Here is a 26,998-nt window from a genome sequence, read left to right as displayed (position 1 = left end):
CTGCAGGAGCGAAGGAGCGGAAGGAATAGGGGATTAGGTTAGTCTTAGCTTGTCCATCCTAGTGCTTCCTATCCTGTCGTATCCTGTGTATCCTATAGGAGTTCATCTACTTTCTCTATCTATCTATCTATCTATGTATCTATCTATGTAATTTTCTCTTTTCCTTTCTTTTTCTTAATTTCTTTCTCTTTTTTTTCTCTTGTTTTTCTTTCTCTCTCTTTATCTATCTATCTATCTAATTATTTATCTGTTTATCTATGTCATTTTCTCCTTTTCTGTATTTCTTTCCCTTTTCCTTTCTTTTTTCTCAATTTCCTTCTCTTTTTTTTCTCTTGTTTTACTTTCTCTTTATCTATCTATCTATCTAATTACCAATCTGTTTATCTATGTCATTTTCTCCTTTTCTTTATTTCTTTCTCTTTTTCTCTATTTCTTTCTCTTTCCCTTTCTTTCTTTCTTTCCTTCTTTTCTCTCGTCTCTCGTCTCTCTCTCTCTCTCTCTCTCTCTCTCTCTCTCTCTCTCTCTCTCTCTCTCTCTCTCTCTCTCTCTCTCTCTCTCTACCGTGTTCCTTCTATCTAACTTCCATTTCTTTTTCCACTATCATACAGGTCGTGAGGTGACAGGTAAGTGTGCTGGGGATAAACAGGTGTCATACAGGTGATACACACAGGTAGCACAGGTGTGACGGTGACACGGAATACATGAGGGGAGTCTACAATGCACAGGTATTACGCTAAACCCGCCCCAGTGTGTCAGACAGGGTCCCTCAGGTGATAGAAAGTCTTACAGGTAAAAAAAAATGATAGCACAGGTATAGAAGGATAACGTGAAGTAGTAATAGTAACATGGAGAGTAAAAGTAGTCCAGAAAATTAAGGTGTTGAAGAAGAGTCGTCCCACTGTTGCTCAGGTAATTGGAAAGTCGTACAGGTAATTAAACGATGGTACAGGTAAAGCAGGAAGATGTGAAGGTGTAGTATTGACACGTAGGGTTAAATTACAGTTCCTAGTATACAGGTGTGCAAGGAAACCCAATATACTGTCAGGTAGGTCGGACAGGTGATTGGAAAGTCGCACAGGTAATTAAACGATGGTACAGGTAAAGCAGGAAGATGTGAAGTGTGAGTAGTATATTGACACGTAGGGTTAAATTTCCTAGTATACAGGTGTGCAAGGAAACCCAATATACTGTCAGGTAGGTCGGACAGGTGATTGGAAAGTCGTACAGGTAATTAAACGATGGTACAGGTAAAGCAGGAAGATGTGAAGGTGTAGTATTGACACGTAGGGTTAAATTAGAGTTCCTAGTATACAGGTGTGCAAGGAAACCCAATATAGTGTCAGGTAGGTCGGACAGGTGATTGGAAAGTCGCACAGGTAATAAGAAGACTCTACAGGTATGACCAGAAGACGTATAGAAGTAAAGAAGGTAGAAAAAATAAAGTCCATGACATACAGGTGTTGGAGAAGACTAGTCCCAGTGTCGTTCAGGTGTTTGGAAAGTCGTACAGGTAAGAAAATTATAGTACAGGTAAGGCAGGAAGACGCAAAGGTGTAGAGTGACATGCAGGGTAAAAATAGTCCTCAGAATACAGGTGTGCAAGGAAGCATAATGTAGTGTCAGGTGTGTCGTTCAGGTGTTTGGAAAGTCGTACAGGTATGAAAATTATAGTACAGGTAAGGCAGGAAGACGCAAAGGTGTAGAGTGACATGTAAGGTAAAAATAGTCCACTAAATACAGGTGTGCGAGGAAGCCTAATGTAGTGTCAGGTGTGTCGTTCAGGTGATTGGAAAGTCGTACAGGTAAGAAAATTATAGTACAGGTAAGGCAGGAAGACGCAAAGGTGTAGAGTGACATGCAGGGTAAAAATAGTCCTCAGAATACAGGTGTGCAAGGAAGCCTAATGTAGTGTCAGGTGTGTCGTTCAGGTGATTGGAAAGTCGTACAGGTAAGAAAATTATAGTACAGGTAAGGCAGGAAGACGCAAAGGTGTAGAGTGACATGCAGGGTAAAAATAGTCCACTAAATACAGGTGTGCAAGGAAGCCTAATGTAGTGTCAGGTGTGTCGTTCAGGTGATTGGACAGCCGCACAGGTGATAAGAAGGTGGTCACACAGGTATGGCAGGAAGACGTAAAGAAGTAAATGTAGTGAAAGTGAACGCCATAAAATACAGGTGTTGAAGAAGACTAGTCCCAGTGTTGCTCAGGTAATTGGAAAGTCGTACAGGTGATAAAGAGGAGGTCGTACTAGTATATATAAAAAAAAAAAAGACGAGCGAAGTAAGAGTAATATGCGAAGTACAAGTCAAGTCCTTAGAATAAACATGTTGGGAAAAAGTCGTTCTAATTTGTGTATGTCGTCCAGGGGGTAGAAAAGTCGTACAGGTGGTAGAAACAGGTATTACAGATATAAGAAAAAGACATAAACACGTAAACTAACATAGAGAGCACAAGTAGAATCAATAGAATATACAGGTGTTGACAGGTGTTTCAGGGGCTAGAAAAGTCGTACAGGTGATAGAAACAGGTAGTACGGATATAAGAAAAAGACATAAACACGTAAACTAACATAAAGAGCACAAGTAGAGTCATAGAATACAGGTGTTGACAGGTGTTTCAGGGGCTAGAAAAGTCGTACAGGTGATAGAAACAGGTATTACAGATATAAGAGAAAGATATAAACACGTATAATTAATATAAAGAACACAGGTAGAATCAATAGAATACAGGTGTTGACAGGTGTTTCAGGGGCTAGAAAAGTCGTACAGGTAATATAAACAGGTAGTACAGATATAAGACAAAGATGTAAACACGTAAACTAACATAAAGAGCACAAGTAGAGTCATAGAATACAGGTGTTGACAGGTGGTGAAGGATACTCATTATATATAGTGTGTCACAAGAGTTCTATGGAGGTAATACACAGGAGGTGGAATAAGAGAAAGTCAACAAAGAAAGGCAGGTAGAGAGGTGGAAAAGAGAAAGGTAATAAAGGTATACAATCAAGGTGGAAAGGAAACGAATGTACAGGTGATGGCATACAGGTAATGTTGCCAGATTGTCGTACCCAGCCGATTATATTTCCCGACTTCCTACCCCCAAACTGTCTTCTGGGCTCCAAAAACTACACTCATTTATAGTTATCGTTAAAAGAGTTAGATTCTGATGTTCCTTGGCAATAGTTAGGCGTCAGAAACCGGTAAATACTATGCTCTGAGTACGACAATCTGGCAACGGTGGTACAGGTAAGGCCGCCGCTGCTCACCTTGTGGTCGTCTGGCGGGTAGCGTCGCAGGAGCTCCGGAGGCTGGACGGGTGCGGCGCGCCCCGGTGTCCTGGCCCCCACCACCACGAGGTAGTCCACCAGGCGAGGACACAACTGCCTCCGCTGCGCATCCATGGCCCCTGAGAACAAAGGACAGCCGCACATCAGACACTACTCAGATATTAAGAGCCGATTTCACAGTCCAACACAGTGTCTTCGTAACAGCCCGAACCAAACTATAGAATCCCATACAATCCAAAATGGGGAGGTCTTCGATGCCACACTAAATACACAAGACTTTTCCTGTATAGTTTCATCAAATTTGTGAACTTAAATATAATCACCAGACACTATACAAGGAAATTTCGAAGGCTCTGGTATTGGTTTGGGAGCTTACTAACCCATCATGGGGAACTGTGAAACTGGCCCTAAGATGCAGTCTGTTGGGATTATAAGCCACGTTCGCTTTTCATATCAACTCTTTTTAAAGGTCAAAGAGGGGGTCAGACGGGTTCTAATGAGTGTTTCCTTAGGTTCATGGTACTGAAGAAGGGACAATCTACCATCAGGTCAAAAAAACTACTCCTGGAAATGCTCAATCGTCCTAGGAAAGCCTTGGCAAATAGGTGAACTTAAGCGACAAAATGTTTAGTCATACGGCCCAAGGTTCGAGTCCCACTGATACGCCAATGAGGAGATTAAGAAGGGTATTAGATCTTGCTGTGAACTAATTTTTTTACAACAAAGGAGACAGCTCAAGGGCACACAAAAAAGGAAACTAATAAAAAAAGCCCGCTACTCGCTGCTCCTAAAAAGAATTAAAAGAGGTGGCCGAATTTTTTTTTTTTTTTTTTTTTTTTTTACAATGTCTCTCCCGTTTCCTTTTCTCCTCTTCAAACTGTTTTTCCTCGTTCCTATCTTTCTTTCTTCCTTTCTTCCTTTCATTTCTCGTACCATTCGTAAGCACACAAAACATAACTGATATTTTCATTCCATTTTTTTTTTACAATGTCTCTTCCGTTTCCTTTTCTCCTCTTCAAACTGTTTTTCCTCGTTCCTATCTTTCGTTTTTTCTTCCTTTCATTTCTCGTACCATTCGTAAGCACACAAAACATAACTGATATTTTAATTCTACTTTGGCCACAAGGAAGATTAGGCGAGTTTTCAGAATCATTTATAGTTCATTACAGTAAATTTCGTTAAGTAATATTATACTAAACACGCTGTCAGGGTCATTTCTAGTTTATTATAGTTGAATTTCGTTAGGTAATAGTGGGTCAGGTTGATAGGTTCGTTTATTATCGTTAAATTTCGTTAGGCAATGTTAGGATTATGGTCTCAGGCTCCTATATCTTTCATTATAGTTAAATTTTGTTAGGTAATGTCAGGCTAGGTTATCAAGTTCATATCTAGTTCATTATCGCTAAATTTCGTTAGGTATATGTTAGGCTACGTTGTCAGGTTCGCTTAAAATAGTTCAATTTCGTTAGGTAATGTTAGGCTAGGTTATCAGGTTCGCTCATTATAGGCCTAGTTCAATTTCGTTAGGTAATGTTAGGCTAGGTTATCAGGTTCGCTTATGATAGTTCAGTTTCGTAGGGCAATGTTAGGCTAGGTTCTCGGGTTCACATCTAGTTCATTATAGCTAAATTTCGTTAGGTAATGTTAGGCTAGGTTAACAGGTTCGCTTATGATGGTTAAATTTCGTTACGCAATGTTAAGGTAGGTTCTCGGGTTCACATCTACTTCATTATAGTTAAATTTCGTTAGGTAATGCTGGGCTACGTTGCCAGGTTCATTATAGCGACACTCTGGCCCATAATGACGCTGGCGGGGGTTCATTACGGCGCACGGCAGACACAGCGGTGCGTGCCAAACAGCCCCCAGCTCCTGTTTCCGCCCGGCCCAGCGAAGCCTCCCCCCCTCGACCTCGCATCCATCATATTAATGTCTTCCTTTGTTTTCAACCTGTCTGTCTAACGCTACGCTATACACCTTCTCTCTCTCTCTCTCTCTCTCTCTCTCTCTCTCTCTCTCTCTCTCTCTCTCTCTCTCTCTCTCTCTTGCTCTTTTTCCTTCTTTTTTTCTTTTTTTTCTCTTTTTCTCGATTTCTCGTTTTCTTCCTCTTATTTTTTGTCCTCCTCTCTTTCTTTTTCTTTCTCTCTCACTTTCTTTTTCTTTCCCTCTTACTTTCTCTTCCTTCTTCTCTCTCTCTCTCTCTCTCTCTCTCTCTCTCTCTCTCTCTCTCTCTCTCTCTCTCTCTCTCTCTCTCTCTCTCTCTCTCTCTCTCTCTCTCTCTCTCTCTTACCCTCTTAATTCCGTTCCATTTCACCTGCAATTGATTTCCCTTCCACCTGGCGTACCTTGGGCCCGTCTGACCTTCTGGCGGGACACAGGTAACACACACACACACACACACACACACACACACACACACACACACAGTCAATCAGTCAGTCCAGTCTCGCTTCTGAATCATGAAACTATATACTATCATCTCTCTCTCTCTCTCTCTCTCTCTCTCTCTCTCTCTCTCTCTCTCTCTCTCTCTCTCTCTGTTCGTTTGTTCGTTCGTTCGTCCATATAAGCTTCTTTTCGCGTGACCTTGAAACGCTCAGGTGTTAAAAGCATCTGTGCGTAACTCTCTCTCTCTCTCTCTCTCTCTCTCTCTCTCTCTCTCTCTCTCTCTCTCTCTCTCTCTCTCTCTCTCTCTCTCTCTCTCTCTCTCTCTCTCTCTCTCTCTCTCTCTCTCTCTCTCTCATATATATAATAACACGAGGATGAAGAAAAAGAAGAAGAAGGATCAGAGACGATTAGAAAAAGATTAAGATACGAAGAGGAAGGAATTTGATCTCCCTCCGTGTTTCTCTTCCTCCTCCTCCTCTTCTTCCTCCTCCTCCTTCTTTTCCCTCCACGCAGTCTAAAGGTTCGAGTCCCAATGATACGCCAATAAGAGGATTAAGAAGGGTATTAGATTCTATTATGAACTATGTCTTCCTTTTCCTCTTTCTCTGGCCTCTTGCAGCCTCCCGATGTTCTTAAGTTCTTATGTTCGTATGTTTTCTTCTCTTCCAACTGTTTTTCCTCTTTCCTATTTTTCTTTCTTTATTTTCCTTCCATTCTCGTTTTCTTCTCTTCTTTAATTCCTTCCTTCCTTCCTTCCTTCCTTTCTTCCCTTTCTTTCGTGGTTTCTCTTCTTATTTCCTTCCTTCTCATTCTTTCCTTCTAATATTTTCTTCCTCTAATCTCTTACTTTCTTTTCTTGTTTTCTCCTTCCCGTTTCTACTTTCCAATCTTTTTTTTCTTTTCTTTCTTTCAACCTTCCTTCCTTCCTTCCTTTCTTCTTTCCTTTCTTCCTTTTCTTTCGTGGTTTCTCTTCTTATTTCCTTCCTTCTCATTCTTTCCTTCTAATATTTTCTTCCTCTAATTTCTTACTTTCTTTTCTTGTTTTCTCATTCCCGTTTCTACTTTCCAATCTTTTTTTTTCTTTTTCTTTCTTTCAACCTTCCTTCCTTCCTTTCTTCCTTCTTTGCATCCTTCCTCTCCTTCCGTCTCCCACTGTTTGTTTCCTACTTTCCATTCTCTCCTTTCAACCCCTTCCTTCTTTCCTTCCTTCCTTCCTTCCTCTCATTTCTTCTTTTCTGTCCTCCCTTCTAATTAATGTCCCATCTACTTCTTCCAACCTTTTCTTTCTTTCTTTCCTCTCTTCTTTTCCTCTCTTCCTTCCTTCCTTCCTTTCTCTCCTTCTCTCTCCTTTAACTACCGAGAACTCTTCCTCGGTAACAGCATCCAACCCCAAGGACTCACGGGGAAGCTTATCACATGTCTTCCTCCTCCTCCTCCTCCTCCTCCTCCTCCTCCTCCTCCTTCTCCTCCCGCGAGAGATGGATTTAAAAGGATGATAATGCGGCATATTTGAGAGAGAGAGAGAGAGAGAGAGAGAGAGAGAGAGAGAGAGAGAGAGAGAGAGAGAGAGAGAGAGAGAGAGAGAGAGAGAGAGAGAGAGAGAGAGAGAGAGAGAGAGAGAGAGAGAGAGAGAGAGCGTCTTATATAGCAACTACCTTGGTTTCTGGAATCAGTATAAATGACCCTTCTCTCTCTCTCTCTCTCTCTCTCTCTCTCTCTCTCTCTCTCTCTCTCTCTCTCTCTCTCTCTCTCTCTCTCTCCACCTTTCCTCCTCCTCCTCCTCCTCCTCCTCCTCCTCCTCCTCCTCCTCCTCCTCCAGTATCTCATTCTTGAAACGTCACACAAAAGGAAGAGCGGAGAAGAAGGTACGCCATTCATTGCTCGCTTTTTTATCAGACGCTTCAATCTCTCACATCAACCATTTCCAAAGTCCAAAAACGAGATATACGGAGTTCTAATGCGTGTTTCCTTACGTTCACAGTATAGAAGAAGAGTCACACTACCACCAGGGTCATAAAACTACCTCTGGAAATGCTCAGAAACTCCCACGAAAGCCTTGTTAAATGTATGTGTGTTTGGGCGCCGTTTAAAAGTATGAACCTAAGGACCTCCAGCAAAAGGGCAGAGCGCCAAGACCAAGCCCACGCCTGCCAACCCTTCTGACGTCACTCTTTAAAGTGTCGCCCGCCTCGTCCGCCTCGTCTGTGTCGTCGTTGGCAGGAAGGAAAGAAGAAAGGAAAGGAAGGGAAGGGAAGGGAAGGGAAGGGAAGGGAAGGGAAAGGAACTGAAGGGAAGGGAAGGGAAGGGAAGAGAGAAGAAAGGAAGAAAGGGAAGGAAAGAAATTAGATAAAAAAACAACAAGAAAGAAAGGTTGGAGGGAAAGAATAGAAGGGAGAAACGAAGAGAAGAAAACAATAAAGGAAAGGAAGAAAGGAAGGAAGAAAGAAACGAAGAAAGAAAGAAAGGAAGGGAAAGGAGGAAATAAGACAAAAAAGCAAAAAGGGAAAGGAAGAAAAACTTGGAAGGAAGGAAGGAAGAAAGGAAGAAGGAAAGGAAAGAAATAAGATATAACAAAACAAGAAAAGTTGGAAAGAATGAAAACAAGAAAGGAAAGGAAGAAAGGAAGGAAGGAAGAAACGAAGAAAGAAAAAAAAGAAGAGAAAGGAGGAAATAAAACAAAAAAAAACAAGCAAGAAGGGAAAGGAAGAAAAGACTGGAAAAAAAGAAAAAAGGAAAGAAGAAAAAAAAAACGGTTTGAAGTGAGAATTAGTGAGGTGAGGGAACTTTGGTGAGATTACAACTTAAAGAGGAGAGGAGAGGTGAAGTGAGGTGACGTGAGACGGAGAAACTTGAATGTGACGGGGACTTTAAGACTTCAAGAGGAAAAACGGATCGAAGTGAAGTGAGGTGACGTGAGGGACTTAATCACATTCCCCTTTATCTCCTTCCTCCCTCCTTTATCACATTCCCTTTCTCATCCCCTTTATCTCCTTCCTTCCTTCCTTCCTCCTTTATCACATTCCCTTTCTCATCCCCTTTATCTCCTTCCCTCCTCCTTTGCCCCTCCCTCCATCGCCGCCTTCTCCTCTTCGGCCTCCTGTTTCTGCTCCTTCTCTTCACCTTGTGTGACTACGACTTCTGTATAGGTGAGGTGAGGTGGGTGAGGTGACTCGTGTCTGGCCTCTATAACTTTACTACGGGATGAACGCACGCACGCACGCACTCACACCCCGCCTCATCCTGACTTGATCCTAACCGCTCACAAACTCCAGCGTCCAGTCCATAATTAAAGGAAAACGGGACAGGTTGAGAGATTCACCTGTTCCCTCGTGCGACGCTTTATTTTAAGGGGAACTGTGTCTTTGGCTTTACTGTCTTTATCGTTCTCTCTCTCGGTTTGTCGACGAGGACTGGCGTGCCTCTGACTAACGGGAACTACTGAGTCTTTTCACTATCCCTTTCAATGTCCTTGCTTTTCCTCACTCCTTCGACGTTTCTCCACTTCGGGAAACAAAGAAGAGATTACTCGGCAAATACCGCACGATTCTGCCTCGATCCGGCAAGTCACGTGGATCAGCGGGACTCACGTGGAAGGGACGCGATACTATCTTTTTTTATATTGTCTTTCCTCAATCCATCCCAACCTCGGCAAGACGAAGCTACTTGGTTAAAAAGACACTGTTCTACCTCGATCTCCTCACTCAAGCGGGTCTGAGGGACTAAACGAGGTGGAGGACAGAAGAACTGACTCACTCACCGACTCACTCCACCCCGGCAAACCCACTCACTCATCCCTTCCCAACATCGACCAACAAAGACGTTACTCGGATAGGACACATGACCCACGATTCCACCTCCATGTTGTACCTCACGTGGGTTGAAGGGACTAATGGAGGAGGTTAAGGGGGGCAGGAACCACTAATTCAACTCTTCCCAAACCCCGATCAACAGAGACGTTACTCGGATAGGACATATGACCCCACGATTCCACCTTGATCTTGTACCTCACGTGGGTTGAAGGGACTAATGGAGGAGGTTAAGGGGGGCAGGAACCACTAATTCAACTCTTCCCAAACCCCGATCAACAGAGACGTTACTCGGATAGGACACATGACCCCACGATTCCACCTCCATGTTGTACCTCACGTGGGTTGAAGGGACTAATGGAGGAGGTTAAGGGGGGCAGGAACCACTCACTCAACCCTTCCCAAACTCAACCAACAAAGAAGCTATGCCGTCAGGACCAGCGTTACCACATTATCGTACTCAAAACATCGCATTTCTCAGTTCCAGGGCCCAAAACTCTCCCACCCACACAGATAACGAGATTCTAGCTAAAGTTATCGTTAAAAGCGTTACTTATTGGTGTTTGTTTGCGACAGCTGAGTCAGAAACCGGAAAATACAATGTGCTGAGTGGCTGAGTACGATAATTTACTAACGCTGATCAGGACATAAAACCCTATAATTCCACCTCGATCTTCCACCTCACATGGGTCTAAGTGGAACAAGTGGAAGGGACAGCGAACCACTCACTCATCTTATCCCGGCAGGACCCACTCACTCAACAAAGGACGAGTCACCATACCACCAGGGCCAAAAAACTACCTCTGGAAACGCCTACAACTCCTACGAAAGCCTTGTGTGTACCTGGGCACTGATTTACGAATACGAGACTGAACCACTTACTTGTCTCATGCGGGAGGGCGCGGGGTGGAGGGCGGCGCGGCGGGTGATGTCAGAGGGCCGCTACTGAGGGCCGTTGAGGGGGTCTAGGGCCGCTCCAGTGGGCCGCAACTGACTGCCGACTACGTGTGGCTGGCGCTCTCCCGCTCGGCTCCGGTCCACGCGACGCCGCCTCAGCGCTGGGTGGGTCCCCGTGCTGCTGTCCCGCTCTTGTTGTCGTTGCTCTGGTAGTGGTGGTAGTCTGTCTGGGTTACTAGTCGTCTGGTGCTCTGGGCTGTGGCCATGCAACTCGCCCGCCCATCCTTCACGCCTGCCAAGGGTGGGAAATGGATGTGTGTTAGTGAAGGGAAGGGAAAGATTTTAGTCTCCTATACATGTTACCTTGAAGCGCCTCCTCTCCCTCCCCTTCCTCTCCCCCTTCCTTCCTTCCTTCTCATCAGTCTCACTTCTTATCTCTCTCTCTCTCTCCTGCTTCTTTCGTCTTTCTTTCCATGCCGTCCTTGTCCTCCTCCTCCTCCTCCTCCTGAACCTTCTCCTCTTTTTCTCCTCTTTTTCGTCTTTATCCACCTCCTCGTGTCTGGGTTTTCTATATTTGCATCTTCTTAAGTATCTCCTCTTCCTCCTCCTCCTCCTCATTCTCTTCTATTCTATCTCCTTCTCTTCGTCTCCTTTCCTCCTCCTCTTTTTCGTCTTTATCCAATCTCCTCGTGTCTGGGTTTTCTATATTTGCATCTTCTTAAGTATCTCCTCTTCCTCCTCCTCCTCCTCATTCTCTTCTATTCTATCTCCTCCTCTTCGTCTCCTTTCCTTCTCCTCCTCCTCCTCTTCTTCGTCTTTATCCAATCTCCTCGTCTCTGGGTTTTCTATATTTGCATCTTCTTAAGTATCTCCTCTTCCTCCTCCTCCTCCTCATTCTCTTCTATTCCATCTCCTCCTCTTCGTCTCCTTCTCCTTCTCCTCCTCCTCCTCTTTTTCGTCTTTATCCAATCTCCTCGTGTCTGGGTTTTCTATATTTGCATCTTCTTAAGTATCTCCTCTTCCTCCTCCTCCTCCTCATTCTCTTCTATTCTATCTCCTTCTCTTCGTCTCTTTTCCTTCTCCTCCTCCTCCTCCTCCTCTTTTTCGTCTTTATCCAATCTCCTCGTTGCTGGTTTTTTTCTCATATTTCCACATCCATCTCCTTTATCTCACTCCTCCCTCTTTTTCTCTCCTTTTATCGCCTCCTCCTCCTCCTCCTCCTCTTTGACCTTCTCCTCCTTCTCCTCTTCCATCTCCTTCATCTCTAAGCTAACTCCACCTTTCCTCCTCCTCCTCTTTCTCCTTTATTTTCTCTCTTAACTAATCGAAGACAGAACCCCTACCCCTAACCTTACTATCCTTACCCTAACTACCCTACCCCCTTCCCCTAACCGGTCCCAAACACAGAAATACCGGCACCCACTCGAGACTGGACAATGGGAGCCCAGCAGTCAGTCAGTCCCTCGTCCAAGACCCCCTCAGACGGCATCAATGGCCCGTCTAGCTAAGGGGACACACAGTAATTGCTTCTCAGACCCTGGAGACGCCCGCCGCATTACTCTGGGACACGAGGCAAGGGCATGAGGTGGAGGAGAAGGCATGTGAAAGAGTTTAATAGAAGAGCAAACACGTGAATAGATAGGTAGATAGATACAGATAGACATACAGATAGGGAGATAGATATAGACATGGATGGAAAAGTAGATAGTTATTGATATGTTTATAGATAATATATAGACAAAGATAGACAGAGAGATAGAGATATGCAAAGTTTAATAGATTGATAGATATTCAAAGTTAGCTAGATAGATAGACGGATAGATAGATACAGACAGATAGACATAGATAGAGAGATAGATATAGAAATGGATGGAAAAGTAGATAGTTATAGATAGGTTGATAGATATAGACAGAAAGATAAATAAAGAGATAGAGATATGCAAAATTTAATAGATTCATAGATAGACAAAGTTAGATAGATAAATAGACGGATGGATAGATAAGTAGACATACAGATAGAAAGATAGATATATAGATGGAAAAATAGATAGTTATAGATAGGTTGATAGATAATATATAGACAGAAAGACAGATATAGAGATAGAGATATGCAAAGTATAATAGATTGACAGATAGACAAAGTTAGTTGATACACACACACATACATACATACATACATACATACATAGGGAGGTAGAGAGTTATATATAGAAATAGATAAATGAAGATAGACAATTAGAGATAGAGATAGAGAAAAAGAGAGAGAGAAAAAGAGCAAGAATGTGAGGCTTAAATAAGGAAATGAAGGGAGGAAAAGAAGTTAAAATCGAGAGGGAGAGAAAGGAGGAAAAAAAAATAAACTGTCTAGACGAAATGCTAATAAATAAACGAGAGAGAGAGATCATAGGTCAAACGAGGTCACCAAACACCTAATGACATAAAAGAAAAAAAGAAAGAAAAGAAAGAAAAGGGAATAAAAATAAGAGAAAATATGAACGAATGAGAGAAAAAACGAAGGAGAAGGAAGACAAAAGAAGAGGAAGAGGAAGAAAGACAAAAGGAAGAAGAGAAATAAGCAGAGGAGGTATAAAGATATATATAGATATATATATATATATATATATATATATATATATATATAGAGAGACAAAAAAAAGACGTAGAGGTTTTAAGTGTTGGAACTGAAGGGGAAGGAAAATATATGATGCGATTAATTAAACTCTTATAAAAAAAACAATGTGGAGTAAATAACAAATAAACAACTTAATGGTCGACAATATTTTTTCGTTAGTTAATTGTTTTTTTTCTTCCTCCTCCTCCTCCTCCTCTTCCTCTTTCTCTTCTTTTCCTTCCTATTTTCTTTCACCTTTTTCTACTTCCTCCTCCTTCTCCTTCTTCTTCTTCTACTTCTCCTTCATCTCCTTTTTCCTATTTCTTCTTCGCTTTTTTCTTCTTCTTTGCTTCTTTCTCCTCCTCCTCCTCCTCCTCCTCCTTCTTCTTCTTCTTCTTCTACTTCTCTTTCTCCTTCATCTCCTTTTTCTATTTCTTCTTCTTTTTCCTCTTCTTCTTTGCCTCTTTCTCCTCCTCCTCCTCCTCCTCCTCCTCCTTCTTCTTCTTCTTCTTCTTCTTCTTCTTCTTCTTCTTCTTCTTCTACTTCTCTTTGTCCTTCATCTCCTTTTCCTCTTCCTTCTTCTTTTTCTCCTTCTTCTTCGCCTCTTTTTCCTCCTCCTCCTCCTTCTTCTTCTTCTCCTTCTCTTACTTATCTCCCTCCTTCTCCTTCCTCCTTCCTCTTCTGTCTTTCTTCCTCTTCTCTTTTTCTTCCCGTTCTTCACCTTCTTGTCCTCTTCCTCGTCCTCCTTCTCCCTCTTTCTTCCTCTTCTCTTTTTCTTCCCCTTCTTCTCCTTCTTGTCCTCTTCCTCGTCCTCCTTCTCCCTCTTTCTTCCTCTTCTCTTTTTCTTCCCCTTCTTCTCCTTCTTGTCCTCTTCCTCGTCCTCCTTCTCCTCCTCCTTCCTCTTCTGTCTTTCTTCCTCTTCTCTTTTTCTTCCTCCTTCTACTTCCCCTTCTATCTTTCTTCCTCTTCTCTTTTTCTTCCTCCTTCTACTTCCCCTTCTCCTTCTTGTCCTCTTCCTCGTCCTCCTTCATCTCCACTTCCTACTCTAATGCTAACTCCTCCTCCTCCTCCTCCTCCTCCTCCTCCTCCTCCTCCTCCTCCTCCTCCTCCTCCTCCTCCTCCTCCTCCTCCTCCTCCTCCTCCTCCTCTTCCATCTCATACAATATTCACGGCCTGGTCAATCGTTCGTCAATTTCCGAGGTGACCGTCCGAGGCGCGGGACTGTTTGAACTCCGGCCCATCAAAGGCTATGACCGACTCACTCTAGGGACGGCTTTCTCTCTCTCTCTCTCTCTCTCTCTCTCTCTCTCTCTCTCTCTCTCTCTCTCTCTCTCTCTCTCTCTCTCTCTCTCTCTCTCTCTCTCTCTCTCTCTCTCTCTCTGTGTGTGTGTGTACCCTTGTTAAGCTATAATCGTTACTGAACTTTTCTTACTACTACAACTACTACTACTACTACTATTATTACTACTACTACTACTACTACTACTACTATTACATGGAACCAAGACAACGAAATGTGAGAGGTCGTGCCCGTAGACTTTTAACCCTTTTATTATTAGTAGTAGTATTCGTAGTATTCGTAGTAGTAGTAGAAGTAGTAGTAGTATCAGTAGTAGTAGTAGTAGTAGTAGTCATTAATATAAGCAAAAAAGAAAAATAAACAGGATGGAAATTGGCGCTAGCGTAAAATAAAGAAATAAATTATGAAAAAAAAAATTGTTCGACCCCCAAAAGACGCGCGCCGCTTGTGTCTCGAGGAAAAGTTTGGGAGAGAACGAAGCTTAAGGGGCGGACTTTGCTAATTACGAGGATATTTATTTATTTTATTATTATTTGTATCTATTTATTTATCTTTTTTTTATTTTTTATTATTATTATTTTATTGATTTTCTTTTCTTCTTGTTCGATTTTGTTTTCCTCTTATACGGTTTTGTTTTCTTCTTTCTTCTTTTGTTTTCTTCTTCTTTTTCTTCGTCTTTTTGTTATTCTTATTCGATTTTGTTTTCTTCTTCTTCTTTTGTTTTCTTCTTTTTCTCCTTCTTTTGTTATTCTTATTCGATTTTGTTTTCTTCTTTCTTCTTTTGTTTCCTTCTAATACGATTTTGTTTTCTTCTTCTTTTGTTTTCTTCTTTTTCTTCTTCTTTTCTTATTATTATTCGATTTTATTTTCTTCTTCTTTTGTTTTTCATTCCCTTCTTCCTCTCCTCTTCTCTTTCTCTCTCCCGTCCTTCCTTTCCTCCCTTCCCTCTACGCTCTCTCTCCCTTCTTCCCTTCTCTCCCTGTCTTCTTATCTCCTCCCCTTGTTTTCTCTCTCAGTTCTCTCTCTCCCTTTCTTCCTTTCCTCCATTCCCTCCTCCTATCTTATCCTCTCTCTCTCTCTCTCTCTCTCTCTCTCTCTCTCTCTCTCTCTCTCTCTCTCTCTCTCTCTCTCTCTCTCTCTCTCTCTCTCTCTCTCTCTCTCCCGTTATCTCTTCTCCCTTTCCTCCTTCCCGTTCTTTAATCTCTCACTTCCTTCCTGTCTCCTTTCCTCCCCTCTCTCTCTCTCTCTCTCCTCTCTTCCCTTCCCTCCCTCCCTTCCCTCTTCTTTCCCTCCGACTTCACCCAATCTCCCTCCTATTGTTCTCTCTCTTCCACACTCTTTCTCTCCCTCCCTCTTTTCTCTCCCTCTCTTTGGATAGGGAAAAAAAAACATGAATAAAATATGAGAGAGAGAAAGTCCCTCCTCTATACTGTGCAATAATCCCTCCTCCTTCCTCCTCCTCCTCCTCCTCTTCTTCTTCCTCCTCCTCCTCCTCCTCCTCATTAGGTCACGGAAGACAGTGTAACGCTCGCAAAAGACTCTCGCTCTCAGGTCTCATTCATTTTTAATTACGTCGTTCTTCATTTTTTTAATCACTTTCTTGACTGACATTTGAAAGACAAGACCGCGGCGCCACGAAAGGGGGGAAGAGGAACCCAAATATATAGAGGGTAGGAGAAAAAGTATAGACGGTAAAAGACTTCATCGGGTCGGATTCTATTAAGGGCCACTTTCACAGCCCGACATGATGGGTTCGTAATCTTCCGAATCCATACCAAAGACTTAGAAAATTCCTTGTGTATTGTTTGGTGTTCGTATTTAAGTTTAACAAATTGATATATAAAGTTAGCTAGATACATAGATACATATATACATAGGGAGGTAGAGAGTTATATATAGAAATAGATAAAGATAGATAATTAGCGATAGAGGAAACTATACACGGGAAAGCTTTTGTGTGTATCTGGTCTTGCATTGAAAACCTAACCATTAAGGAGTGTGTAAGATTGAATAATGTGATTCGGGTGATTACAAAGCCGCTATACTGGACGGTGAAGTTGGCTCTAAGCGTGTGTTTGGAAGCGACGAGATGTTTTAAGGACACGGTCACTTTTAATGTTACTTTACTGCTTAAAATTGAAGATGAGAAGATAGTATTGGTATTGGTATCGGCTGAAAAATATCGGTATTGGTATCGGCTGAAAAATATCGGTATTGGAATCGGCTGAAAAATATCGGTATTGGTATCGGCTGAAAAATATCGGTATTGGTATCGGCTGAAAAATATCGGTATTGGTATCGGCTGAAAAATATCGGTATTGGTATCGGCTGAAAAATATCGGTATTGGTATCGGCTGAAAAATATCGGTATTGGTATCGGCTGAAAAATATCGGTATTGCTATCGGCTGAAAAATATCGGTATTGGTATCGGCTGAAAAATATCGGTATTGGTATCGGCTGAAAAATATCGGTATTGGTATCGGCTGAAAAATATCGGTATTGGTATCGGCTGAAAAGTGAGTATCGGTATCGGCCAACATCGTGGTATCGACACACCTCTACTTAAAACACGAGGAAAAAGGAGCGAGTTACTTTCCCTTTTACTGTATAAGGTGACAGTGCCCAGCAAGGTTGTGTAAGTCTTTCCTCTCTCTCGTGGGGGTAGATTGTATGACAGTCCCTTTTCCTCCTACGTTTCCTCTTTCCCTCCCTCTTGACCGGTCACAGAGGAAGGGAGGGAAGGAGGGAAGGAGAGAAGAATGAAGGGAGGGAGAGAAGGGAGGAAGGGGCGTCAAGTTACCTCCAAAATTGAAATTCCTCCCTTCATTCTTTCATTCAAACTTACTCTACTTCCCCTTCTATCTTTCTCTACCTTCTACCTTCTTCTATTTCCTATCTATTTTCTGCTTCTTCTATTCTATCTTCTTCCTTTCTCCCTTCTACCCTTTACTTCTTCCATTCTCCCTTCCTCTATTTCTTCCTTTTTCTACTTCTTCCTTTCTTCTTCTACTTCCTTTCTATCTTCTACTTTCCTTCTATCTTCCCTTCTAACTTTTCCTCTCGTTTTAGTCTTACGGAGTGACTCAAAAACATATATCGCTGCCTGCCTGTCTGTCTCCCTCTCCCTCTCTCTCCCTCTCCCTCTCCCTCTCTCTCTCTCTCTCTCTCTCTCTCTCTGGATGCGTGTATTTAATGTAATTGTATGGACGCTCGTTTTCTTTATCCTCTTGTGGGCCTTAATCCACGTAAAACGACACAGTTAATGGGAGGATTAAGAGGGGGGGGTTATTTATTCTGAGCTGGTGGTGGTGGTGGTGGTGGTGATGATGGTGATGGTGGTGGTGGTGGTGGTGGTGGTAGTAGTAGTAGTAGTAGTAGTAGTAGTAGTAGTAGTAGTAGTTGAAGAAGAAATAAAGAAAAAAATTAGTGGTAGTAGTAGTAGTAGTAGTAGTAGTAGTAGTAGTAGTATCTAGTAGTAGTAGTCGTAGTAGTAGTAGTAGTAGTAGAAGGCATAGCAAGAACATCAAGAAATCAATTAGAACAACAATATTTACAACTACTACTATTACTACTACTTCTACTACCACCACTACCACCATCACTACCACCGTCACCAACAACAACAATAACAACAATAACAACAACAACAAAGGACCCTACGTAACACCTTTCCATTTCTCTGATATACGTAAGCTTCCAGGTACAAAAAAAGAAATAAAAAATGTCTCTGAGGCGATGACATTCTTCTATAAAAACATTTTCAGGTGACCGACTTCAGACAGGTGACCAGGAAGGCGTGTGTGTGTGTGTGTGTGTCAGCGGTGACGTAAGAGTCTGAGTGGACAGAGAGAGAGAGAGAGAGAGAGAGAGAGAGAGAGAGAGAGTTCATCCAATCCTCTTATCTCTTTTATCAGCATCTCCACAGCTTCACAGAATTGATAAAAAAAATAATAAAAGTTCACACCTTTTCTAACACCTTGAACTTCACTAGGTTAATGACACCACTACCACTACTACTACTACTACTACTACTACTACTATTACTACTACTACTACTACTGCTACTACTACTAAAATGATAAAGGTACAAACTGTGATGATGAAGTAAAGTTTATAGTCTAGTAGTAGCAGAAATAGTAGTAGTAGTAGTAGTAGTAGTAGTAGTAGTAGTAGTAGTAGTAGTAGTAGTAAAGGTGATAGTATGTTCTACCTGCACTAACTGAGGTCATTATTGCACCTGTACGTCCATGCGGGCACACACACACACACACACACACACACACACACACACACACACACACACACACGCACACACACACACACACACACACACTCCTCTCATGCCTCTGTTTATATTTTCCTCCTTACTTCCGCCTCGAACAAGATAAAAAGTAAGTGCTGTCTTCCTTCCCTTACCCTAGCCTCGACCTCCCTTCGTTATGCCGTTTCGTAATAGGCAGTGACAGTGCTGGTGGCGGGGCGGTCATGGCTGCTTAAAAACTGGGTCACGGTGTCAGGGGGGAGAGGAGGAGGAGGAGGAGGAGGAGGAGAAGGGCTATGACACTCCCTCCCATTATCCCATCTACCCTTCTTCCTCTTTCCTTTTCTCCCTCCTATTACGTATTCTCTCTCCTTTCCCTTATTCCTTCTCCTCACACAATTTTCTCTCTTCTTCTCTCCTTCCCATTCTCTCCCTGACCCTAACACACACTCCCTCACTCACTCCCTCACACACCTGTTTTCCCTTCCCTCACAACCCTAAAGAAACGTCACAGGTAGGCTAAACGGGGCGGATGGATAAGTGTGTGTGTGTGTGTGTGTGTGTGTGTGTGTGTGTGTGTGTTGTGTTTTGTCCCTTGCCACATCAGCACAGGGGTTACGGAGGGACGGCAGGTGGTCTAGGGTGTCACAGGGGGGCCAGCCAGCACTCAGCACTCACTCAAAACCCAGGTAACCATTTAGGACGGCGGGGAATGCGTACCTTCTTAGCGGGGAACGAGGCTCACACGGATTGCGAAACACGACGTGGCTGACTCTCTCTCTCTCTCTTTCTCTCACTCTCGCTCTCTCTCTCTCTCGTAGTACACAAGAAATCAATGACTCCACCACACCCGATGTTGCCGGACGGAGGAATTTCACAGGAATGCCACACCGGTATCGAACCCGCTATCTCGTCCTACAGGTGTGCCAGGTATCATCCGCCGCACCTCACCGCCACTAACCAGCTCTCACGGGACCCTCGCGCCCTGCAGATCCCTCCCTTCGCCCTCGTAATGGTGGATATATAAACAACACAACACCTTCCGCTACTTATCGACACGCGAGGGTCTCCACGGTAACCACGCCTGCGCAGAATGACACACTAACGCCCCCTTCCCCCCTCTCTCCCCCTTTCCACTGGCTCTATCGATTGGCTCCCCCACCTCACAAACTCGTATTTTATCCCCCTAAAACGCACCTTCTTGCCCTCGACCTGCGTGTGGGTCAGATGGGAGATGGGGCGTGTGGGCGTGGGGTTTTGGGTGCGTCCAGGGAAGGGTGTGTCTCGCCGCCCGCCGCTGGAAGATTACGAGGCCGAGGAGGACGGAGTGGCGCGCATCCCGGGGTTTGTGTTATCAGTGAACGCAAGAATGACGTCACTGCCTGTCAGCTGAGCACCGTCCGTTTCCCTCACCTTGGCTATGACTTAACCTCACCCCAGTCACCCAAAACCACCTCAAAACTCCCATTTCACCCTCGTATCATCCCCTAAAGCGAATTTTCTTGGTTAAACTGACTATCGTGCGGTTTGGGGTGGTTGGTAAGGTTATGTGAGGTTTGGGGGTTGGTTAGGAAGTCTTGTTATGGTTTTCGGAGGCGTCTTTGGAAAGCTAGAGCCGAAAGAGCTATTAATATACCGTCAGGCATTTATAACTCTTCGCCCTGGAGGTCTCGGCGCTCTCCTGCGAATCGGCGGGAAACGAGACGGTGATGCCGACGGTCGGGACTCGGCTTCGGTCGTGGCCTGGTCGTGGCGGATACTAGGCTACCTTGTCTTCTGGTTTCTGTCGTTTTGGATACATTGTCTTCTGTTCTCTATCCTAATTTATACATTTTCTTCTCTTTTCAGTCACTGCTTCAAATATTTTCTTTTCCTTTGTCCTTTTTATACCGTTTCTTTCTTTTCTTCTGTTGCTTTGGATACATTGTCTTCTGTTCTCTATCCTAATTTAAACATTTTCTTCTTTTTTCAGTCCCTGCTTCAAATATTTTCTTTTCCTTTGTCCTTTTTATACCGTTTCTTTCTTTTTCTTCTGTCGCTTTGGATACATTGTCTTCTGTTCTCTATCCTAATTTATACATTTTCTTCTCTTTTCAGTCACTGCTTCAAATATTTTCTTTTCCTTTGTCCTTTTTATACCGTTTCTTTCTTTTTCTTCTGTCGTTTTGGATACATTGTCTTCGTTTTTCTGTCCTTAGTTTCATATACCTAATTCTCTCCTTTTCGTTCTTTTTTATACATTTTCTTTTCTCTCTTGTATTTTTCTTTACATTTTGTTCTCGTGTCTGTCTTTCTGTATACGCTATCTTCTCGTTTTTTGTCGTTTTGATACATTAACATCACTTTTTAGTCGTTTCTGTTCTTTTATTATATATTTTCTCTTTTCTAACCTTTATACCTATTCTTTTTTCCTGTCGTTTTGGATACATTCTTCTCTCTTTTCAGTCGTTTTGGATACGTTCTCCTCTCTTTTCTACTGTCCTGGATACATACTCTTCCCTTTCGTGCTATTTCGGATACATTCTCCTCTTGTTCGTGCATTTTAGGATACATTCTCCTCTCTTTTCTATTGTTCTGGATACATTTTCTATTCCTTTGTGTTGCTTCGGATACATTCTCTTCTCTTTCGCGCCGTTTTGGATACATACTCTTCCCTTTCGTGCTATTTCGGATACATTCTCCTCTTGTTCGTGCATTTTAGGATACATTCTCCTCTCCTTTCTATTGTTCTGGATACATTTTCTATTCCTTTGTGTTGCTTCGGATACATTCTCTTCTCTTTTCTACTGTCCTGGATACATACTCTTCACTTTCGTGCTATTTCGGATACATTCCCCTCTTTTTCATTTTTTTTTTTTACATTCTCCCTCTCCTATTTCTCAGGATACATTACATTTTCCCTTTGCTTTGCGTGCTTCGGACATTCTCTTCTCTTTCTTCTGTTTCTACTGATACATTTCCTTTTTCGTGCTTTTTCTTCGGATTTCCTCTTTTTCTTGTTTTTTTTTTGTTTCTCTCTCTCTTCTCTGTTCTGATTTCTATTCCTTTGTGTTGCTTCGGATACATTCTCTTCTCTTTCGCGCCGTTTTGGATACATACTCTACCCTTTCGTGCTATATCGGATACATTCCCCTCTTTTTCTTGTTTTTTAGGATACATTCTCCTCTCCTTTCTATTGTTTTGAATACATTTTCTACTCCTTTGTGTTGCTTCGGATACATTCTCTTCTCTTTCGTGCCGTTTTGGATACACTATCTACCCTTTCGTGCTATTTCGGATACATTCCCCTCTTTTTCGTGGTTTTTAGGATACATTCTCCTCTGTTGTCTATTGTTCTGGATACATTTTCTACTCCTTTGTGTTGTTTCGGATACATTCTCTTCTCTTTCGTGCCGTTTTGGATACATACTCTACCCTTTCGTGCTATTTCGGATACATTCTCCTCTCTACTCAGGGGTGAAGGGGGCGGGGAGGGGGCGGCGGGGAGGACAGGTAAACTAATGTAGGGTGTTGAAATTCATTACTGTCACTCGGAGGCTTTCCCTTGTACCGAGGCCGCACAATATTAAGGTCGACACGTGAAGGACAATGCAAGAGGAACCCATAGAGGCGCCACCCCGACACCCAGGGACAAAAAGCGGATCAGCCGGGCATTAGCGACACTGAGGCTTATGGGTTTTGACAGAACACATACTTACTAAGCTAAAATAAATAAATACAAAAAAATTCGAAGTCAAAAAAGGAAAACAAAAGAAAAAGCAAAGAAAAAAAGAAGTTGTAATGATGAAGAAAAGGAAAACAAGAAGAAAATGATGATAAAGAACAAGGAAAACAAGAACAAAAACAACTAATAGATACATATAAAAAAATCGAAGTAAAAAAAGGAAAACAAAAGAAAAAGCAAAAAAAAAAGATGATGTAATGATGAAGAAAAGGAAAACAAGAAGAAAATGATGATAAAGAACAAGGAAAACAAGAACAAAAACAACTAATAGATACATATAAAAAATCGAAGTCAAAAAAGGAAAACAAAAGAAAAAGCAAAGAAAAAAAGAAGATGCAATGATGAAGAAAAGGAAAACAAGAAGAAAATGATGATAAAGAACAAGGAAAACAAGAACAAAAACAACTAATAGATACATATAAAAAATCGAAGTCAAAAAAGGAAAACAAAAGAAAAAGCAAAGAAAAAAAGATGATGTAATGATGAAGAAAAGGAAAACAAGAAGAAAATGATGATAAAGAACAAGGAAAACAAGAACAAAAACAAGAAATAGATACATATAAAAAATCGAAGTAAAAAAAGGAAAACCAAAAAACTAGCAGAAAAAGCAAAGAAAAAAAGATGCAATGATGAAGAAAAAATACAAGAAGAAAATGATGATAAAGAACGAGGTTCCAACACCACACAAATAAATGCATAAAAAAAATTCGAAGTCAAAAACGGAAAACAAAAGAAAAAGCAAAGAAAAAAAGATGATGTAATGATGAAGAAAAGGAAAACAAGAAGAAAATGATGATAAAGAACACACACACACACACACACAAAACAACTGATACATATAAAAATCGAAGTCAAAAAAAAAACAAAAAAGCAGAAAAAGATCCTCTATGATAAATGATGATAAAGAACAAGAAAACAAAATTAGAAATAGATTCTTATCCCCGGAATCGCAAAAAAACAACTCACTCTCAATAAATATAAATACACAAACAGTTCGACACCATACAAACAAATTTTCCTCTACGCCGTTACAAAAATAAATATGCTCGTTCAGATATAATGACGTACGATAACAGGTTTATTTTCATCTAGCTTCGATCACAATAGCACGTGATTATTTGTGTTATTTCGCGGAACAAAACAACAACTCACTCTCCAATTAATATAAATACACAAACAGTTCCATTATTATTATTTTCCTCTACGCCGTTACAAAAATAAATATGCTCGTTCAGATATAATGGCGTACGATAATTTATTTTTCCTCTAGCTTCGATACCATTGCCCCGTGATTATTAGTGTTATTAGTATTTCCCGGGACGAAACAACAACTCACTCTCCAATAAATATAAATACACAAACAGTTCCATTAATATTATTTTCCTCTACGCCGTTACAAAAATAAATATGCTCGTTCAGATATAATGACGTACGATAATTTATTTTCATCTAGCTTCGATCACAATGCCACGTGATTATTATTCTTTCCCGGAACAAAACAACAACTCACTCTCCAATTAATATAAATACACAAACAGTTCCATTATTATCATTTTCCTCTACGCCGTTACAAAAATAAATATGCTCGTTCAGATATAATGACGTACGATAATTTATGTTTTTCTCATTTATCTTATTTTTATTATTATTTATGATCAATTATTACAATTATTCTTTCCCGGAACAAAATAACAACTCACTCTCCAATAAATATAAATACACAAACAGTTCCATTAATATGTTTTCCTCTACGCAGTAACAAAAATAAATATGCTCGTTCAGATATAATGGCGTACGATAATTTATTTTTTCCTCGTTTATTTTATTTATTTTTATTAGCGCTGAAAAATGACTATAATAAGTGTTTAACGTGAAGGACTTCTTGTTATCATTATTATTTTTGTTGTTGTTGATGTTGTTGTTGTATTAGTCTATTATTATTATTTTTATTATTATTATTATTATTATTTTTATTATTATTATCATTATTATTATCATTATTATTATTATTATTATTATTATTATTATTATTATTATTATTATTATTATTTTTATTATTATTATCATTATTATTATTATTATTATTATTATTTTTATTATTATTATTATTATTATTATTATTATTATTATTATTATTATTATTATTTTTATTATTATTATTATTAAAGACAGACAGACGCGGATGACGAGACAAAGGCAGGCACGCACACACACACGCACACACACACACACACACACACACACACACACACACACACACACACACACACACACACACACACACACACACACACACACACACACACACACACACACACACACACACACACACACACACACACACAGACACACACACACACACACACACACACAGACACACACACACACACACACACTTAAAGTTGAATCCCTTGAGAGGCAAAACGAGGGTGACAAAACCCGGAAGAGCGTGAAGGAGTCAGGATGTGCTGCTTTAAACCCCCGATCAACCCCCCTTCCCCTCCCCCCCTCCTTCCCTTCCCCTTCTCCCCAACGACACTTCCCCTCCCCCCCTCCTTCCCTTCCCATCCCCCATTGTCCTCCTCCCCAACGACACTCTCCCTCCCCCTTTCCCTTCCTTCCCCAACAATTCCCTTCCCCTCCCCCCCTCCTTCCCTTCCCCATCCCCCCATTGTCCTCCTCCCCAACGACACTCTCCCTCCCCCTTTCCCTTCCTTCCCCAACCATTCCCTTCCCTTCTCCTCCCCAACGACTTCTCTTTCATTCCCTTCCTCCCCAACGACTACCCTTCCCTTCCCTTCCCTTCTTCGCCAACGACTCCCCTACCTTTCCCCTCCTCCGTTCCCTTCCTTTTTTTCCCCGAACGACTCCCTTCTCTTCCCCTTCCCCTCTTCCCTTTCCTAACAACTCGCCTTCCCTCCCCTTTTTAACTCTTCCCTTCCCATCCTCCTCAACAACTTCCCTTCCCCTCCCCTTCCCTACGACTCCCCTCTCCCTCTTCCCCAACCATTTCCCTCCCTTTACCTATAACTGATCCTCCCTCCTTCCCTTCCCTTCCTCCCTAACAAATCCCCTTTCCTTCCCCTCTTCCCCAACAACTCCCTTTTCCTTACCCATGATCCACCCTTCCCTACCAATCCCCCTTCCTTTCCCTTCCCTTCTCTCCTTCTATCCTCCAGTATTACCCCTTCCCACCAGTCCGTTCACTCCCCTTCCTCTCTCGTGTCCACTCTCCCCTTTCTCTCCTCTCTCCCTGCCTTTAAAACCTGGACCTCCATCACTCCTTCTTTATCCATTCGTCCTTATCCAGCAACCCTTCCAAGCCTTCATCTCCATTCTCAGCCTCTCCCCTCGCCACACCTCACCACCTCCATCATCATTACCATTCTTTCTTATTCACTTACCTGCCCTCCACCACCACCACCACTACCACTACTACTACTACTACTACTACTACTACTATTAAAGCTGCTCTGGCACTCCACTCCACATATGTCGACTACGTGTTGCAACTATTTATTTTTGTTGTTGTTGTTGTTCTATTAGTAATGACGTACTACTACTACTACTACTACCACTACTGCTACTACTACTACTATTACTACTACTACTACCATTACTACTACTACTACTACTACTAATGAACCAATATCCTAAAAACTCTCCTTGCACCAAAATAACTCCTCCTTTTTACCGACAATCCCTAATCCGAAACTAACGAGAGAGAGAGAGAGAGAGAGAGAGAGAGAGAGAGAGAGAGAGAGAGAGAGAGAGAGAGAGAGAGAGAGAGAGAGAGAGAGAGAGAGAGAATCAGACTGACTTTTTCCCATTTTTCATATAGTTTATTGAACATATTGTTTATTCTTTTATTTATTCATTTATGCATCCATCTATCTAGCTATACACCAAAATATATGTGCGTCTATCTATCTATCTGTCTATCTTATCTATCCTTACCTTATATAACTACCTTACTACATATGTATCTCCCCATATGTTTGCTATATTTTCGACCTTTAAATATTCCACCTAAATCTCCCTACAGTAGAAATGTCAACACAACCCGTGAAAATATGAAACAAAAGACACACACACACACACACACACACACAGACAGACAGACACACACACACACACACACAGACAGACAGACAGACAGACAGACACACACACACACACACACACACACACAGACAGACAGACAGACAGACAGACGACACACACACACACACGCGGTTACCTGGTCGTCGTCTGCAAGTGTGTTCGTCCTCAGTCGTTTTCGCCACCTGGAGGAAAAGAAAAACAAAAGGTGACACGAGCCTCAGAATCGAAGGAAATAATTATAAAACAGGTAAATGATAAGAGTAAATAAAACAATGAAAATATACATGTATGTAAATGAATATGGTTGATAAGTTTGTAATCGTTTTCAATCCATTACCAAAACCTGTGCTACTACTACTACTACTACTATTACTACTTTTACTATTATTTCTACTAATACTATCACTAATATCACATCTACTGCAACAACAACAATAATAATAATAATAATAATAATAATAATAATAATAATAATAATAATAATAATAATAATAATAATAATAATAATAATACGAAGAGGAGACTCAAACACGAAAACCAAATCATCACTTTATTAAGAAAACACAGCTATCCAAAAAAAAAAAAAAAAAAGGAAAACACAACTGTCCCTTTAAATAATAAT

The 26,998-nt window shown here is 41.6% G+C and overlaps 1 protein-coding gene and 1 long non-coding RNA gene across 32 annotated transcripts in view; one reads left to right on the top strand and one right to left on the bottom strand.

Annotated features, from left to right (window-relative positions):
- The window catches only part of LOC126996183 (MAP kinase-activating death domain protein-like), a 116,815-nt gene that overhangs the window by 81,919 nt on the left and 7,898 nt on the right, over positions 1 to 26,998 (bottom strand). For 18 of the 31 annotated variants that reach the window (XM_050856470.1, XM_050856482.1, XM_050856471.1 and 15 more), the window contains exons 1-3: positions 19,746 to 21,395; positions 10,361 to 10,667; positions 3,267 to 3,406 (exon numbers count right to left, since the gene is read on the bottom strand). In XM_050856470.1, the coding sequence (XP_050712427.1) occupies positions 3,267 to 3,401 (135 nt within the window). In that variant the 5' untranslated portion in view covers positions 3,402 to 3,406; positions 10,361 to 10,667; positions 19,746 to 21,395. The other 13 variants (XR_007751054.1, XM_050856455.1, XM_050856479.1 and 10 more) reach the window with 5 other exon arrangements.
- Positions 8 to 2,372, top strand: LOC126996198 (uncharacterized). Its single transcript, XR_007751103.1, has 3 exons — positions 8 to 1,098; positions 1,248 to 1,782; positions 2,075 to 2,372. It is a non-coding gene; the product is annotated as an uncharacterized LOC126996198 (long non-coding RNA).

Source organism: Eriocheir sinensis, chromosome 9, assembly GCF_024679095.1.
Source record: "Eriocheir sinensis breed Jianghai 21 chromosome 9, ASM2467909v1, whole genome shotgun sequence".
In the NCBI taxonomy this organism is placed as follows: Eukaryota; Metazoa; Arthropoda; class Malacostraca; order Decapoda; family Varunidae; genus Eriocheir; species Eriocheir sinensis.
The sequence above is the reverse complement of the archived record's forward strand: the minus strand, read 5'-3'. Positions and strand labels throughout refer to the sequence as shown.